The 18,416-nt window shown below is 55.6% G+C and overlaps 1 protein-coding gene across 1 annotated transcript in view; it reads left to right on the plus strand.

Annotated features, from left to right (window-relative positions):
• CSMD1 (CUB and Sushi multiple domains 1) overlaps positions 1-18,416 on the plus strand; it is a 741,603-nt gene that overhangs the window by 605,716 nt on the left and 117,471 nt on the right. The window contains exons 24-27 of the mRNA XM_070407812.1: positions 2,951-3,142; positions 3,755-3,881; positions 10,232-10,434; positions 18,135-18,326. Coding sequence (XP_070263913.1) covers positions 2,951-3,142; positions 3,755-3,881; positions 10,232-10,434; positions 18,135-18,326 — 714 coding nt within the window. The remainder of the gene's footprint in view (positions 1-2,950; positions 3,143-3,754; positions 3,882-10,231; positions 10,435-18,134; positions 18,327-18,416) is intronic.

Here is an 18,416-nt window from a genome sequence, read left to right on the forward strand (position 1 = left end):
TTCGAGAACTCCGGGGGCCTAAAACAGGAGACACGCATGACCTAATTACAAGGCTCCGGCTAAAAGCAGGGATCTGACTGTGAGACTGAGCGGAGGCTGGCAGATGGTGTCACCAAGGCTACAAAAGTCTAACCTTTTATGGGAAGAGTGAGGACATTCCATTTTTCTGTAGGGAAAGTAAAAAGCAGTAGTTACCATGTTAGCCAAAGTTGTAGATCCACTGCGCCCACACAGGGTCCCTCACAGGAGATGGGGTCTCGGGGTGACGTGCATCGTCAGAAAGGTCGGAGGTCGTGGTCGCTCCGGTCTCGCCTTCCCGGCACGTGTGGCGGGTGCTTTGTGCTGCTTTGAGAGGAAAAAGGCGTGAGAGCTGCCGGGTTTGCAGTGACCGTTTACTCCCCACGGATGGATTTTGCCCTGAGGACGTGCGCAGGCTGCTCAGGCCTCCACGGCACCAGCGATGAGGTCCGGTTGGCTGGTTCCTGAGTAAACATCTCGGGAAGTGCTGCTCGGAAGGGGACTCGTCTGTTGAATTCCAACGGGAGCAGGCAGACGGGGATGTGAGAAACACGAAGCCACGGCGCATCCGGCTGGCAGAGGCCAGGCTCTGCAGGGATGACGGGAGCCATTCGATGGCCGAGGCTGAGCCCTCGCTGTCGGGACTGCACATGCTCTGCCGTGTGAGGGAGGCTGTACCGCCCTCTCTCCCGCCAGTTGCTGGTCGGTGGCGCCCAGAACGAATGTTAGTCCGGGAAAGTGGCTGGTGTTGGACACACTTAGCTCTGACATCCCATGAAATTGGGAAACTCAGAGCATATTTTAGCTGTTGTTCGAAGGGCGTACATTTTTTGGGGGGTGATTTCGAGAACGCTGACCTCTGAACTCCTGTGACAGGCGGTGAGTGAGGCTCAGGTGGGGGTCGGAGACCCCGAGGAGCTGAGGGCTTTCTGGGTGACTGGGGGTGGAGGTGGGCCGGTCTGCAGGGGGAGAGGGAGGCTTTATTTCCGGGACACGGGATGGCGGCGTCACTTGGCCTTTGGTGTCAGGTGGTCCATTTGCTATGAAACGCAGCCGACATGGCAGCCAGGGCCAGGGTTCGAATGCGCTCAGTGGACGTCATGTGACCTCATTCGGACGTGATGGTGCGAGAACGGGTGCCAGAGGGGAAATAGAAAGGACAGACAAAGCGCTTCGTTCCAGGGTCCGAGGTGAGATGGGAGGGGAGTGAGATGACGGTGAGCCGTGACTGGGACGCGTGTGGGGTCTGCCTAAGGCAGTTTGTGCCCCCTCGGCCATCGGAGACCTGTTTCCTCCTTCAAATGGCGAGCAGATGGGGCGGGAAAGGCCGCCGTGAGAGTTTGAGGTTGGGGTTCGGTGACAGTCAGTGTAGTCTACAGCCAGGTGGACGCCATGGCCACGTGCTCTGGCGTGAATATGGTCACAGCCGGGGCCGGTGTCGGGACGCCCCCTGAGCTGCGGGCAGGTTACTGGGACCCGGTGCCTCATCCGTCCCAGTCAGTGAGATGTCAGGGAACCGCGGTCACACGTCCCAGAAGGAAGTGCGGCCTTTGGAAGGGCTGTCTCGTCTGGAGCCGCCGGGAGGGAGTCGTGCGCCTCCGTGGAAGGAGGTCCTGCGACATGGCCCTTCGGGGAGAACCCCTGAGCCTCCCCGCACTGCACAGCGATCCAGAGAGATGCGGAGAGGCCCGTGGACACTCCCATCACTGCGTGGAGCGCTGGGTGCTGGGGCCGGGATTGCAAACGGAAAAGACCCGAGGAACGACGTGGTTCTAACGGGAAGTGTCCGTAGACGAGCCAGGCACGAAGCGGGGTGGCTGCTCTGCTTCTCGTCGGAGGCGACTCTGTCGTCCAGGCTTCTGGCCGCGAAGCTGCCGGAATGTCTGCCGTCAGTTCATCTACATCCGACCGTTCCCCGGGACCCACGTCGCCCTGCGTTGTGTTCTCGGATCTTTCCGTGTTGACTTTCATATAATAACAACAACAACAGCAACAGCAACAATAAAAATAATAATAACGACTCGATGGGAATCCCCCGTGGAACGCCCGTCTCCTCATGTGAGCACGAGTCACACGGTCCACAGGGACGGTGTGTGTGGGGTGGGGAGGCGGGGGGGGGGGGGGGGCCCTGGTGGGGTCTCCTCTTGGGAAATCAGTTCAGGGAGGAGCAGGAACCGTGTCGCCTTCAGTCCAGGTTTGTAAGTCACTGCGGGGTCCATTCCGGGGTCTCAGTCACTCATGTTCTGACCGAGTGCGATTTTAAACCTCCCGGTGTTTATGTACCAGCGAGTGTGACAGTCGGAGACACGCGTTTACGTTCATGACCTTGAACCCCAGGCTGTGGGTTTTCCTTTGGAATGGGCAGGCGCGCGGTGAATGCTGTTTTAATGACCCTGAATGTCGTTCGAAGCTGCCTCGTGGATGTGCGTCGAAGGCACTTATTAACACACAGGAATTAAATTAAGAGCCAGTGACACATTCCGCGTGACTGTACTTCCTGTTCGCACCTGGGGACTCCGTGGCGGAGTCCCTGCCGCCTCCTGCCTGCCGGGAGGTGAGCTTCCGACGGGGGCGGGGGTGAGTCACGCGCCCAGGACCGCCCCTGAGGATGAGACACCCGCCCACCAACCATGAGGTCCAGGGGACGGAGGCTCAGGCGGAGGCGCCAGGGCGGCCTCGCGGGCGTGGGCCGAGCTTGGCCCGGAAGTCGGTTGTGGTCACTGCAGGGGTCTGGGCTACACTGAGGCAACCAGCTGGGATGCGGGAGCCACAGTGGGCGACAGGGTGTCACAGGTTGTGACGGGCAGAGCGTCCACCGGGCCTCCTCGCTGATCCTGCGGGAACCTTTCAGGGGGGAGGCCGCAGCCTCTCTCGGTGGCCCGACCCCGGGCTGCGTCCGCGTGGCCCTGCTCACTCTCCCCTCCCCCCGCAGGCTTCGACCTGGTGAAGTGTGAGGACCCCGGGGTGCCCAGCTACGGCTACCGGGTCCGGGACGACGGCCACTTCGCGGACACCGCCGTCGTGTTCAGCTGCAACCCCGGCTACGCCATGCACGGCAGCAGCACGCTGACCTGCCTGAGCGGGGACCGCAGAGTGTGGGACCAGCCCCTGCCGTCCTGCGTGGGTGAGTGGGGCCCGCTCCTCAGGGGCCCGGCCGGAGCCGTGGTGCTCCCACTGCTGTCCCCACCGCTGTGTTCATGTTCCTGACGTTCGTGTAGGATTTTAAAATGTATATATTTTTATTGATTTCAGAGAGTAAGAGAGAGAGGGAGCGAGAGATAGAAGCATCAGTGATGAGAGAGAAGCATGGATCGGCTGCCTCCTGTGCGCCCCCCACTGGGGATCATGCCCATAACCTGGGCATGTGTCCTGAGCGGGAATCAAACCCTGACCTCCTGGTTCCTAGGTCGTCACGCGACCACTGACTCCCGCCGGCCGGGCTGTGTGTAGGTGTTTAGGTGTGAAAGACAGATGTTCTAGTTCCATTTCATTGAGACCATCTGCAGGGAATTATTAGAATTACAGCACGCGTGTCTCATGGTTTTCTGCTCTCTGCTGTAATTTCCCGAGAGACCATGTCTTTCCTTCAGGGCGATGTTTAGTAACAAGAACAGAAAGAAACGACAGAGACAGGGAGGTGGCTGGTGGGTTATGTATGAGACACAGACAGGCGGGCCGTGTCCTTGTGGCTAAATAACCCGTGACCCCTGTGTGACCCCACGTCTGTGTCTTGCAGCGGAGTGCGGTGGGCAGATCCACGCGGCCACCTCGGGGCGCCTGCTGTCCCCCGGCTACCCGGCGCCCTACGACAACAACCTGCACTGCACCTGGGTCATCGAGGCCGACCCCGGGAGGACCATCAGGTGCGTGTCCGATTCTGCTCCGGCGATTTGGGGATAGAGGTGTGTCGGCTGGTCTCCCCATCGTGACCCCTGAGGGGTGATGTGTGAGGTTGCTGAGCTACAGGAGGGAGCGCGCTGGGGGGTGAATGGTCCGTGGGCCCATGGGCTGACACTGTGTTCCTTTGACAATGTGCGGTAACCACGTATAACAAAGGAAAACAGGAAGTGTATCAGTTAGCGTTGGCTGTGTAACAAGCTGGCCGCCCAAACTCAGTTGCTTTAAACAGTTAGTGATGTGCTCAAGGCGTGGTGGGTGGTCTGGGCAGTCTGGTCTGTGCACGCCCAGCCAGGTGGTCCCGGTGGCCTCGCTCAGGTGTGGGGCCTCCACGGGACGGTTGGGAAGGCGGGGTCCTCTCCGCCCAGCTTGCCGGTCCTCCAGAGCTGGTCGCGGTGGAAGGTTCGCAGCGGCAGGACATGACGGCTTTTCACACTCCCGCTTGCATCGCATTTGCTCACGTGCCCTTTGCCAAAGCAGATCTCACGGTCTCAGGAGCAAGAGGGTTTGGAGAGAGACACTCCACCCCTTAATGGGGAGAGAACAGAGTCGCAGTGATGGGGCCCCAGGCAGGTGGGGAGGACGCGGCTCATCCTCATCCGTGAGACACGGACGTCACTGTGGGGCAGACCAGGACCCGCTCCAGGCTGGAGGGGCACACGCACCAGACAGCCATCAAACATGCAGCCGTTTAAGAGAAAGCGTCTGTCTGGATGAGTGGTTCTGGGTTGTGGAGAGCAGTTTGTGAAACCACTGAGCAAACCAGCAAAAGGAAGGTTTTTAAAGCAGCTTCTCCATGTCCAGTGGGAAGGCCGTGTCGGAATCCCCAGTCCGTCCAGCGACAGGTCATTTCCAAGCGAGCTGGCCTTGGTCACGCCCCAACGGCCTGGAGGGGGCGCACGGTCCTCCGCCCACTTCTCGCCCCTGCTCTCCGCCCACTCGCCGTCCATGCGTCGCAGCCGCTTCACCCTCTCCGCAGTGTTATTTGTTTTCTATGCTTGTTACCATCCATCTATTTTATCGAGGCGTCAGGGGAGGGTCCACCTACTGGGCGGACACTGAGACCTGCCGTGCGGGCCCGGCCTGGTCGCCGCAACCCACCACGTAAACAGCCTCACCTCACACGCTCACAGCCACGAAAGCTCCGCAGCCTTTCTTAAGACTCTGCCTACCCCGCCCCCAGCAGCTCTGACCCCCATGACTCTGGTCCCTGTGGCCCTCCCTGGTGTCACTGCACCCGTGGAGACGGAGCAGCCGGCCTCCGGGTCCCTCTGTGGACACAGGAAGGGCAGAGAGAGGCCACAGCCAGGGCCTTGGTCGGGCAGTCGGTGGACGGAAACGCTCCCACTCTGGTGATCTGTGTCCTGTCCACGGTGGCATCCAGCGCCCTTAGTGACGTGTGTGAAACAGACGCCCAGGGAAGGGGGGTGGTGGGGGAGGGGGGCGGACCCACTCCTCTTGGGCCTTCAGCTCCGAGACACCACCCCTGTAGGAGGCCCCTCCCGGGCCGGGCCGAGCCCTGTCCCCTTCCAAAGCCCCCTCCTCGGTCCCTTCGTGCACAGACAGCAGCGTCACCTCCATCTCCCCGGGATACGCCCAGGACGTTTACAACATGGATCATTAGGGGGACCGGCCAGGAGGTGCACGTGCAGGACACATGCCAACTGCCCGCAGGAGTCGGGCCTGAGCCACACCGATGGGAATGACGGTGGCGGGGGGGTGGGGCTGACGGGGACGCTGAGGCCTCCGAGAGCCCATGCGCCTCGGCTTCCTTAGCCGCCTCCTCCCAGCCCTGTGTCCGCTCACCCTCCCGATGATGCCTGTCCTGCTCCTGAAAGGTTTCCATTTTCAGAAGTTATTTGACTCCTGTGTCCTCCGTCTCCAGTATTTCCCCAAGACCTGGCGGTGCCTCCCGGTCTGTGGGGCTGGCCACCTTAGATCTCTTTCTAGGTCCAGTGGTTCTCAACCTTCCTCGTGCCTCGACCCTTTAATACAGTTCCTCATGTGGTGGTGACCCCCAATTTCATTGTTACAAATTGAACATAATGAAAGCATAGTGATTCATCACAAAAACAATATGTCATTATGTATGTGTTTTCCGATGGTCTTAGGCGACCCCTGTGAAAGGGTCATTCGACCCCCAAAGGGGTCATGACCCACAGGTTGAGAACCGCTGTCTAGGAGGCCGTGGGAAACCCTGTGCATGAAGCCGTGCTGGTGGGGGCCCGTCTCCCCCTCCTTCTTATCTGCGTTTCCAGTTCCTCTCTCCCCTCACTTCCCTCGCACTTTAATTTTCTCCCAACTGACCTCTCCAAAGCCTCTGCCGGCCGGTCTCCCAGGGTCCCGGCCCCCAGGGGTTTGGCGCTCTGCCCCTGGCGCGTTATCTGTTATCCCTGACGCTCACCTGGGCCCGATGCTCACCTGGGCCCGATGCTCACCTGGGCCCAATGCTCACCTGGGCCCGATGCTCACCTGGGCCCGATGCTCACCTGGGCCCGTTTCAGAGGGAGCGCTCGCTGTCTCCATCCCGCGCTCAGCCTGTGCACCCAGGTGCCCTGCCTCACCCGCAGACCCTTCTCAAATTCTAGGCCTCAGTTACAACGTCAGGCCCTCAGCTAAGACGCCTTTTCACGATCCCGCCTGAGAAGTGTGCCGCCTTCCCTGGCCTCCGCGCTCCGTGCCTCAGCACCTTCCCTCGCAGCAGGACATCTGGGTGTCAGGACAGCCAGGCCCTCTTACCTCCACGCTGCTGGCCCGCCCACCCCGTGACCTCACTGTTCACCCCCCTTCCCCCCCAAGCCTTCCACTCACCACCCACCCACCAGCTGCCACGCCTGGATCCACGCCCGTGGCCACGCCCCAGATTCCTCAGGCCTCCAGCCCACGGCCAGAGGGTCTTCTCTTCACGTTCCAGTACAGAAGCAGTTTCTGTACATCTGAAAGCAATCTCTTATTGATCATCTATAGCAATAATGTGTTATATACAGCACATACATAAGTTATCTGGTCTTTTTTATTTTATTGAGAAAGAGAGAGGGAGAGAAAGAGAGACAGAAACATTGATGTGAAAGAAAACCATCATTGGCTGCCTCCTGCACGCCCCCTCCTGGGGATCGAGCCTGCACCCCAGGCATGTGCCCTGCCCAGGAATCGAACCAGTGACCTTTGGGCGACAGGACCATACTCAACTAACCGAGCCGCTCAGCCGGGTGTAACTTACACATTCTTATGCCCTGTGGGCAGTCATTTCAGTTGCATAACGAGGTCTTATGATGCTCGCAGACTCTTCCATGAGTCGAATCCATTTTAACTCACTCTCTTTCATAGTTAATGGGCCTCTGTATTTAAATTCTGTCCTATCACGTATTTTGTTGGGAATGTTCATAACGGTTTTGTGTTCAGATTTAAAAGTATTGCCTCCCCCATGTTAGAACAATGTTACGTTAGGTTATTGTAGGAGGAGGTTTATTTTCCCTCCACATTTATCCCCACTCCACCCGGGTTGACTTTTGCACGTGGCGTGAGGAGGGTCAAGGCGCTGTTTGGTCCGTAGTGAAGCGCGATTGTTCGTTTGTGGAACAGCCAGTCTCCATCGCAGGGCAGTGCGACCATCGTCACAAATAATTCATTCACTTCGGCCTGTTTCTGAGCTTAATTTTGTCCATCTGTTCGTCCATCTGTTCATCCATCTATTCGTCCATCCATCTGTCCATCTATCTGTCCATCCAGCGCAGTACCTGTCTCTATTGGTTCCTTACTTGCCTTATTAGAAGTCTTGAGATTCCGTAGTATAACCCCCACCTTCGTTCTTCTGCGTTAGATTGCCGTGGCTGTCCATGGCTCTGCATTTCCACGTTCATTTTACAAACACGTGTCACTTCCTCCCACGGAAATCGCTAGGATTCCTACGGGAATCACAGTCGATCAATAGACGAGTTGAAGGAAAGCTGGCATTGCAGAGGGAGCTGACTTCTAGCCCCCGCACGGTGCGTGGTCTGGTCACGGAGATCTGAGACCCTTTGCCTCAGTCTGTGCGCCGTGTCCTGTGCGTGGGCCTTGTCCGTCTCAGAAGGACTCCCCGCTCTCGCCTGCTTTCTGGTGATGATGTAAGCCATCGTTTCATTTCCTCTTCTGTGTGTGACTCCCTGAAAGTGACATTCCCCACGGCAGAGGGGTCACTTCATGCCGAGTATGAAAAGCAACTTGAAGGCAGTACAAACCCACAGCAAAGGGACCATCGATGATGTCATTATTGGTGGACACACCGAGGGGCCCTGTGCGTGCACACATGGATGGAAATTGGGAAAATATCAACGGGACGGTCCATCTGAACTTCAGAGCGTGGGTGACCGGAAGGACACAAGACCACGTGGGGGGAAGGCGTGTGAGAGTGTCTGTAAGATTTTATTCTTTAAAAAGATCTGGATCAAATGGGGTTGACTGTTACCACCGGGGCAGGGGAGGGGTACACACATGCCTGCTGTAGTCTGATCTTTTCATGTTGGACATTTAAAAATAAGCTATGTTTCTGACTCCATGCAGGTGAGAGATATGTGTAAGCATATCATACACACAAAATAGGTAATTTAGATGTGTGCGCAGTCTTTCCTGTGTCATCTGTTCCGATGTTTGTATCTCCCTTACAAGTCTGTGCGTTGAGCAGTAAATAAAACGCTGTAAATCAACCGCTGGCATCGGCTCTGCTCCCATCTGTCTGAATTGCGTAAATAGGACCGGATTTCTGCCGCCGCCTCTGACAGCGAGCCCCCTCACAGGGACGCTGGAGTCGCTCTGGAAAATATCTGTAAATCCAATGAAAGTGCCGTAAACTTCGTAAAGGAAGGAGTTGGTATTGCACATCTCTGCCTGCGCGCTCCACAAATCCTAAATGTGATAAAGGAAGGAGTCGATGGGGCCCACTCCCGCCTTCGTGTTGCTGTTGCAAATAAAGCATTTTCTGAAAATGCAATTTATGGGAACAAATACAACATCAGACCCCATCATAGAGGTTCAGGTAGACAATCTCCTGGTGTCAGCATCCCTTCCTGCTGGCGTGGGTGCTGCCCCCTCCTGGGCATGACGAGAACAACACCGACACCACATTGAAAACCTGTGGGATCAGTTTTCCACAAAGCTCTGCCCCCTGTGTCCTGATGCCCAGGAAGCTGTGCCTGAGAGCCAAGAGCTGGCAGCCCGGTCCACGTGGCTCCGTGGTTGAGCGTCGACCTATGAACCACGAGGCGATTCCCGGTCAGGGCACTTGCCCGGGTTGTGGGCTCCATCCTCAGTGTGGGGTGTGCAGGAGGCAGCCGACCCATGATTGTCTCTCATCATTGATGTTTCTGTCTCTCTCTCTCCCTCTCCCTCTTCCTTCTTCTCTGACATCAATACAAATATATATTTGAAAAAAGAGCTGACAGCCTCAGAAGGGATGGTTTCATCCTTAACCCTTTGCACTCCGCTGTCCCCTCTCAGGGGACACCGGAATTCTAGCATATCACTCGGATGTCCCCTCTCAGGGGACATTGCAGTTTATTAGTGATTACGGGGAATTGAGTTATTTCAACGCAACTTTTTGAGACATGCATGTTTCCCTGAAGTTTTATCTTGAAATGGCACAAGAAATTAAATAAAAATATCGTAAAATTACTAAGATATATACAAGAAATGTCAGCGGGTTTTGTGTCGGATTAAACAATAAACTGCATATTCCCGATGTGGGACAAAGAAAACGGGACTGCATTGTGTGTTCTAACAGGAAAACACCTGGTGGCAGGCGTCAAACCACTTATTACTGTCAAACATGCACTAATCAGCCTGCAATGCATATTGGGGAGTGTTACAAAACTTACCATACTGTACAAAATTATAAACAATAAAATATTGTTTTTTTTGCAAATATACATTCCTCGATGTCACCCAATTCATATTAGTCCAATATCATTATAATATGTTACTTGGTTCCAAAATTATACGAAATAATACGAGGGTCTGTAAATGCACGTTTCCGCCACAAAGTAACATCGAGTAGCTGGTAGCCAATGTCCAGAATGGTTCGGAGTGCAAAGGGTTAAAAAGTGGCCCGGATGTGGCTCCGCGCTCTGCGCATCCCTGGCAGGTGGAGCGGGTCCTGCCACGGGGACCCCGCCCGCATGGGTGTCCCTGCGGCCCAGTCCCGGGGCCACACCTGCCAGGTGCCGGCAGGCAGGTCGGGTGGGATGGGAGCGTGTGCAGGGGCTAGTGGGCCTCGCTGGGGCCTCCGTGCGCCCCGGACGGGCGCTGTTCCCCGAGTGACAGACCTGTGCTGTCTCCTCAGCCTCCACTTCATCCTGTTCGACACGGAGAAGAGCCACGACATCCTGCGGGTGTGGGACGGGCCCGCGGACGGTGCCATCCTGCTGAAGGAGTGGAGCGGCTCCGCGCTGCCCGGCGACATCCACAGCACCTTCAACGCGCTCACCCTGCAGTTCGACAGCGACTTCTTCATCAGCAAGTCCGGCTTCTCCCTGCAGTTCTCAAGTGAGTGCCCGCCACCCGGCCCGTCCGCCTCGGGGGCCAGTGCTGTGTTCTGGCCTCCCCACAGGGAGGGCATGTTCCTTGAGCACAAGGTGGGGATGTAAAGAGCGTGTCAAAGAGAATGCTTGTCTTAGGAAATGCTGCTTTATTAGAATAGCTATATCTATATCTACATCTATAGTATCTATATCTACATCTAGAATATCTATATCTATATATTCTACATCTATAACATATCTATATCTATAATATCTATATATATCTACCTCTATAATATATCTATAATATCTATATCTATATATATATCTACAGCTATAATATATCTATATCTATGTCTATGTCTATATATCTATATCTACATCTATAATATATCTATATCTATATCTACAGCTATAATATATCTATATGTCTCTGTCTCTATCTATATCTATATATCTATATCTATATAATATCTATATCTATATCTACATCTATAATATATCTATATATCTATATCTATAATATCTATATATATATATCTACACCTATAATATATCTATGTCTATGTCTTTATCTATAATATATCTATAGCTATATGTATATATCTATATCTATATATATCTATATCTACATCTAGAATATATATATCTATATCTATAATATCTATATATATCTACAGCTACAATATATCTATGTCTATATCTATATCTACATCTATATCTATATCTATATATCTGTATCTATATACCTATCTATGTCTACATCTACCTACACATATATAACTTTATACAGTGATGAAGGTCACACTGTGAGATGGAGACAGGCTTTTCCACCAATGGACAATTGAGCTTTGCTGTGGACAGAACAATCCCTTGCCTCTACCTCACACATACACAAAAGCCACTCGGGGGGAGCGGAGATGCGGCTCCGTGAGGCTCTATCTGTGTGCGGACCTTTAAAGGCTGACATCCGCCTGTTCACCTGAAGCCGAGCCAGGTGTGGCTCCCCCTGGACACCAGGTTGACCCTGGCGCTCCCCACGCCTGGCTCCAGGGCAGCTCCCAGGTGGCTGTGGGTGAGTCCCGGAGCCGCCAGCTGCCAGCTGACCTGCTTTCCCTCCCCCACCTCCCGCAAGGGGAGCCTGGTCCTCGCCTCCCTGGGCTGAGGGCCAGGGGTTAGAGGGCGAGCCGCCTCCCAGGGTCCTCGGGGGCCTCCACCAGGCCCACGGCTCTGTCAGCTCCCAGAGACCCATCCACCGTGGCGGCCCGGCCCTTTGTAATGGACGTTTCCCAGGACGGCGGGGGAGGAGGAGGTCGGTGCGGTTCCCCCTTTGAGTGCATTTAGGGCCCCATGTGGAGGCGCCATTTAGTTCAGTGGCACGCGGGGTCAGCGGCATCGAAAAGCAAGTGGAACTCACATGTAAACACATTCCACCTCCATTTCCCTCCCGCAGGTCCCTGGTGAGCCAGAGGGGGATTTAAATAGAGAGTGAGCTTCGGTCAATGGTCAATGCGAAGCTTAAAGAGGTTGCTCATAAAATTGAGGTCACGGGCCCGCAGTCTCTCACCTCGGGGCCCGCTGGGCCTGAGGACGTCGGCAGACGGGAGCTCGCGGACCAGGGCCTGCGGGTGGGGGTCGTTCACTGCGAAATACCACGGGAGTTTGCTCTTCAGGGAAAATGTCCATTATGCTAAGGTGATGTCAGTTTTGCTCTTTTGTGAAGTAAAAGTGTCCTTTTCTTCAGAAGCGATGGTGAGAGTGGCCCGTAGGCGTGTGATCTGCGGGCCGTGTGGCTACAACCGAGAAACTGGTAACGTGAGGAGAGGGTTCCTGTGCTCTCGGGCCATTCCCACCAGTAAACAGGCTCCTTGGAGCAGTTTAGGCTTCGCAGCAGCACTGAGGGGAGGAGGGAGCGTTCCCCCCCCCCCCCCCCCCCCCGGCACAGCTCTCCGACGAGGCTCCCCACCAGGGCCATTTGTCACAACCGATGACCTGCATTGACACGGAGGGTCACCCAGAGCCACAGGGGACACCAGGGCTCACTCGTTTTTAAATATATATATTTGCATTGATTTCAGAGAAAGGAAGGGAGAGGGAGAGGTAGAAATATTAGTGATGAGAGAGAATCACTGATCGGCTGCCTCCTGCACGCCCCACACTGGGGACCGAGCCTGCAACCCGGGCATGGCCCTGACCGGGAATTGAGCCCTGACCTCCTGGTTCATGGGTGGGCGCTCAAGCACTGAGCCACGCCGGCCGGGCAGCGTTCACGCTTGTGCTGTGCACCCTGTGGGTGTGGACAGATGTGTGATGGCGTGTGACCACATCACAGCGTCCCAGGGCAGTGTCCCTGCCCCACGCCCTCTGGGCTCCACCTTCGCCCCTCCCGTCAGCGTCGGAAACCCCTGATGTGTTCACGGGGCCCACAGTTTTGCCTTTTCCAGGACAGGACGGCACAGTGGGAGTCGCACAGTGTGGGCTTTCACACTCGCTTCGGTCCTTAGTCGCCTGCATCGGGCCCCTGCACGCCGAGTCCTGTCTCCACAGCGCCTTTCTTTCCGCCGAATAACGTGCCCTCGTTGCCCGGGCAGACGAGTGGATAAACAACTGGGCAGACGGCCGCCCCCTCCCCCATGCAGCTGCTGAGGGACAGTCACGGGCGAATCCCGGTTGCTCCCCAGGTTTGACGGTTGCGGTAAAGCTGTAGCCGGTGTCTGTGTGCAGCTTCTGCCTGGACGGCCCTGGCCCTGTGCGTGGAGGCCGAGAGCTGGGATTGCGGCTTGTGCGCTGAGAGCTCGCTTAGCTTTGTTCCTGGCCTTTAAAATGTCCCTTTTTTAAATTCGTCTGGAACCTAGCAGCCACTTTCCCCCCTATATTCCAGGATGATTCTCTCTTTTTAAAAGGTACCTTCCTAGTTTGGGTTCAAAAAGAAGCCCCTCATTGTAGTTACTTGAGAACAGATTTTAATGCTCCTTCCACAGGTGATTGCTATGCCAGTGTTTGAAAGTGGTGAATATGCACACGCCTATTAAATGCTGAGAGAAAATTAAAAATTAATTTTTAACTCATCTTTTTTCAAGTGTTCTAGACTGAACCGTAGGGCTTGCCGTTTCTGTGGAGCGACGTGGTAGATGCTGGCAGTGGCTGTGGTGGCCGTAGACGTTGCCGCGTATTTTCTCCCCCTGCGTCCCCAGTAAAGAAACCCCTGGGTCTGGGATGTTCTTGGGAAGCATGACTTCGGAGGGGGGGGAACCATCGTGGGGGCTCGGTGTCTCCGATGGATGCCTCAGTGACTGAGACACGCTGGCATTTTCAGAAATCGGCGGGGAAAGGAGTCTGAATTGGGGGAACTTTGTAAAATTCAGAGCCACTTTCTTTGTTTGTGAGTCCGGGCTTGAGCGCACGCGCCTGGCACAGGATTCTCTGCATTTTCTGAACTTTTTCAGCCCCCAGGGCGTTGATGCCCCAGAAGGGAGCCCGCTGCTGGCCATGCCCCGCCCACAAACAGCCCTCGGCCCCGCCCACAAACAGCCCACGGCCCCGCCCACAAACAGCCCTCGGCCCCGCCCACAAACAGCCCTCAGCCCCGCCCACAAACAGCCCACGGCCCCGCCTAAGGCAGTTTCCTGCCCTAACCCAGGGAGCAGCTTTTCAGATTAATGTTTCCAAACAGTAACTGTGCCCTGAGCGCACTTTTCACCCAGGAACTAATGACTCCGTCCATATGTTTGTTAACGTTTCAAGAAAATCCAAGGAGGACTCTATGCAATCCTTGGGCCATGGCCCTAGCTCTTCATGTCCGTGTTAGGGGAATGAGAAAAGATCACCACTTGCCATGTAATTAGATATAGAGGCCCTGGCCGGCCGCTCAGCTGGTGAGAGCGTCATCTGATTGCCAAGGTTTCAGTTCAGTCCCCGGTGAGGGCACACGTACGAATGGCCCGAAGAATGCGTAGTGAAGTGGGGCAGCCAGTAGATGCTTCTCTCTCTGGCTCTCTCCTTCCTCTCTCTAAAATCAGTAAAAACAAAAATGGAGCCCAGACGGCGTGACTCAGTGGTTGCCTGTCGACCTATGAACCAGGAGGTCACGGTTCAATTCCCGGTCAGGACACATGCCCGGATTACGGGCTCGATCTCCAGTGGGGGGGCGTGCAGGAGGCAGCCGACCAATGATCCTCTCTCATCATTGATGTTCCTATCTCTCTCTCCCTTTCCCTTCCTCTCTAAAATCAACAGAAAATATATTTTTTTTAAAAAGAAAAATGAAAAATAAAATATATGTTTTATAGGTCCCCCTTGCCAACAGTGGGTTCATATGATGGGAGAGCGTGTGTCCCTGCAGGTTCTCATCCACAGGGCCTGTGTGCCGTGGCCCCGCGACACTCAGAGTCATGACCGTTGCTCGTACGTTAAGGGTGTGGGCGGCTCGAACTGGCCCAGATGGTCCCAGATTCTGGTGGACAAGGACCCGGATGACAGCAGGCCCCCCGGGGCCTGTGGGAAGTGTCATTGTGACCTGCAGGGCCCAGGGCCCCTGTGGGAATGGACCACCAGTGTCCATCCGCTGGGCCCCGCCTCCTTGCTCAGGCAGCCTCGGGCAAGGCCAGTGCGGCTGAAACCCCATTTCCTCGTTCATGGCAGAAAGTGGAGAGACTGGGAGTCACAGAATCCCCTTTGGAGGAAACACATTTGAGGGAAAATGAGTGAAAGGTGTGCTGTGCCCTGAAAGCACACAATCAGCGCACAGTCGTAAGAACAGATGAGCGCCCAGGGCGCCCCGGCTCTGCGTGGCCCTGGAGGAGCAAAAGCAATTTCAGATGCAGAGCAATGCCTTCCCGTCGGGCCTGCTGTGTGCTGCTAAGCAAGCTTTCCTGCCGCCACCAGGGCGCGTCCGCCTGCAGGTCCTAACCAGGGAGCACACACCATTCATCGCAAAGACCCGGCCGGGGACAGCCCGCGGCCTGGTTTCAAACTGCGCTTTTCCCCTCCAGCCTTCTGACTGCTTCTTGAATCTAATCCAGACGACCCAGGCAGCTTTTCCTCTTCATGTCCTCGTCCTGAAAGGAGGGAGTCAGACCTTGGGGTCCATTTCCACGGGACCGAGCCTCCGTGGCTGACTCACCGGTCGTTTCCAATGCACCTTGGGGCTGGGCCCGCCAGCCGGGCACCCCCTCTGAGCGCACGCGGGGGCCCTGCACCGGCTCACACGCTCACGTCGGTCGCCAGCAGGGTCCGCAGAGGCAGCGTCTCTGTCTATCGCAGCATGGACTCCAGGGGGGTGTGACGTGTCCATGGGGTGCTCCGTTATTCTCACACGTATTCCAAAGGGGAACGCGGATGAGAAGTAGGGAAGGCACTTTCCGAGAAGAACTAGACCTCCCACCATGAAGGGACGCGTAACCAACAGAACGGGCCCACGTTCCACGTACCGGCGGCCTGCGAATCTTTATGGAGAAACGTGGAGGTTTGTTGGGAAGCATGTGCTGTTATTATAAAGCTGTAGGATACACTGGATTAAACTATGTTTTAAATGTGTTTTTATTGATTTTTAGAGGAGAGGAAGGGAGAGGGAGAGAGAGAAACATCAATGATGAGAGAGAATCATGATCGGCTGCCTCCTGCATGCCCCCTGGTGGGGATCTAGCTTGCAATCCGGGCCTGTGCCCTGACCGGGAATCGAACCATGACCTCCTGGTTCATAGGTCGATGCTCAACCACTGACCCACACTGGCCGGGCTGGATTAAATTATTTTCAAAAGGGTTTCTTGACTGTAGGGCTTCTCAGAGCCTTTGACCCCTAATGAGGACTCTGGCCTGTACAGTGTTTGCCAATCCTGTTTGACCAAATTCCTCTCAACAACCCTCATGACTACACTATATAGAACATCTGTTTCCCAACGTTGATATGTCTGTGGGGATTTTCACTCGTGTCCACGACCAGGTACAGAAGCTGGGATGGTTGCCGGCCGTCCCAGGCCTCCCGTTTCCGGGAGGGGGCAGGGTTCCAGTTCAGTACGAAGTCTGGGTCCAGCGTCCTCCTGGATGGGACTCGCGCAGGGTTGGTGACACGCATGTGCCCTGATTGTAGGAGCACGGATCACACGTGTGTGCCAGAGCCCCACGGGGTCCGACGCCCACTGATCCCCAAATACGCTCCCCTCTTGTTGGGAGGCGCTGGCCGCCACCCCCCGACGATGAAGTCCTGATACTCCTGTTGCCATGAGGGCGCCACTTCCAGGGCCTTTGCTGAAGTCGGGTGATGGGGGATCCGCGGCCCCTTGGACCCGTGCTGCGGGTGGAAGTGGGTTACGGGGAATCCGGTGAGGGCGTAGCGCCCAGGGGACCCACACCTCCTGGCGAGACTGAGCTGTGGCCTCGGTGTGGCCTCCGTCACGGCGCCCACGGAGATTCAGGGGGCACCTCAGCCGGCACCTGGGAGGGCACAGCCTCCGGGGGCTGCCCTGTCTCCTGCTGCTCAAGGCTCCAGGGGGCTGTGCTATAATGAAGGCTGAACATTGCGGTGCCTGTTTTCATTAAATCCTGTTCACAAAGGAGCTCGGGGGGGTGGGGGGGGGGGAGTGTGCGTGTGTGTGTGTGTGTGTGTGTGTTACTGCTTTACTCAGAGGGGAGTGTGTGTGCATGTTACACCTTTACTCGGAGGGGAGAGTATATGTGTGTGTGTGTGTGTTCGAGCGCTACACCTTTACTCGGAGGGGAGTGTGAGTGTGTGTGTGTGTGTGTGTGTGTGTGTTACAGCTTTATTCAGAGGGTGTGTGTGTGTGTTACAGCTTTACTCAGAGGGTGTGTGTGCGTGTGTGTGTGTTACAGCCTTAGCAGCTATGATTCTTGGTCTGTTCCATAATCGCTTGCATTTGCTACAAGATTTTGCAGGAAACCCTTCAAAGTAAGCGTAATCCAGGCACATATAATCCATATTACAAACTCTCTTAAAAAATCTTTATTGTTGAAAGTATTATCTATGTCCCCTTTCCCCCTCCAGCACCCAGGCCTTCAGCACCCACTGCCTGTGTCCATGGGCCATGCACATATGCACACAAGGCCTTTGGTTGATGACCTCCCTACCCCCGCCTTCCCTCCGAGATTCCGCACTCTTCCATCTCTTCTGCGTTCCTGCGTGGACAGAAGGCTCCCTGTACCAGCCCAGGGGCCCTACAGGCCTACACACACACACACACACACTCCCCTCTGAGTAAAGCAGTAACACACATACACACTCTCCCCTCTGAGTAAAGCAGTAACACACACACACACACACACACACTCCCCTCTGAGTAAAGCAGTAACACACATACACACTCTCCCCTCTGAGTAAAGCAGTAACACACACACACACACACACACACTCCCCTCTGAGTAAAGCTGTAACACACACACACTCCCCTCTGAGTAAAGCAGTAACACACACACACTCTCCCCTCTGAGTAAAGCAGTAACACACACACACACTCTCCCCTCTGAGTAAAGCAGTAACACACACACACACACACACTCCCCTCTGAGTAAAGCTGTGACACACACACACTCCCCTCTGAGTAAAGCAGTAACACACACACACACACACACTCCCCTCTGAGTAAAGCAGTAACACACACACACACACACACACACACTCCCCTCTGAGTAAAGCAGTAACACACACACACACACACACACACACTCCCCTCTGAGTAAAGCAGTCACGTGACCTGTTATCTCCTCTTCCAGCCTCGGTAGCGTCCACGTGCAAGGACCCGGGCGTGCCTCAGAACGGCACCCGCTACGGGGACAGCAGGGAGCCGGGCGACACTGTCAGCTTCCAGTGCGACCCCGGCTACCAGCTGCAGGGACCCGCCAGGACCACCTGCGTGCAGCTCAACAACCGCTTCTTCTGGCAGCCGGACCCGCCCACCTGCACAGGTACCGGCAGGGGCAGGGCACACCCTGGGAGGGATGCGCGGCCTCGGTCCACTCACCGGGCAATGGATTGTCTCTTCAGAAACATTTCTT

The sequence above is a fragment of the Myotis yumanensis genome, unplaced genomic scaffold (genome assembly GCF_028538775.1).
Source record: "Myotis yumanensis isolate MYYU_CA2020_CCGP unplaced genomic scaffold, mMyoYum1.0.hap1 SCAF_3, whole genome shotgun sequence".
Taxonomy (NCBI): Eukaryota; Metazoa; Chordata; class Mammalia; order Chiroptera; family Vespertilionidae; genus Myotis; species Myotis yumanensis.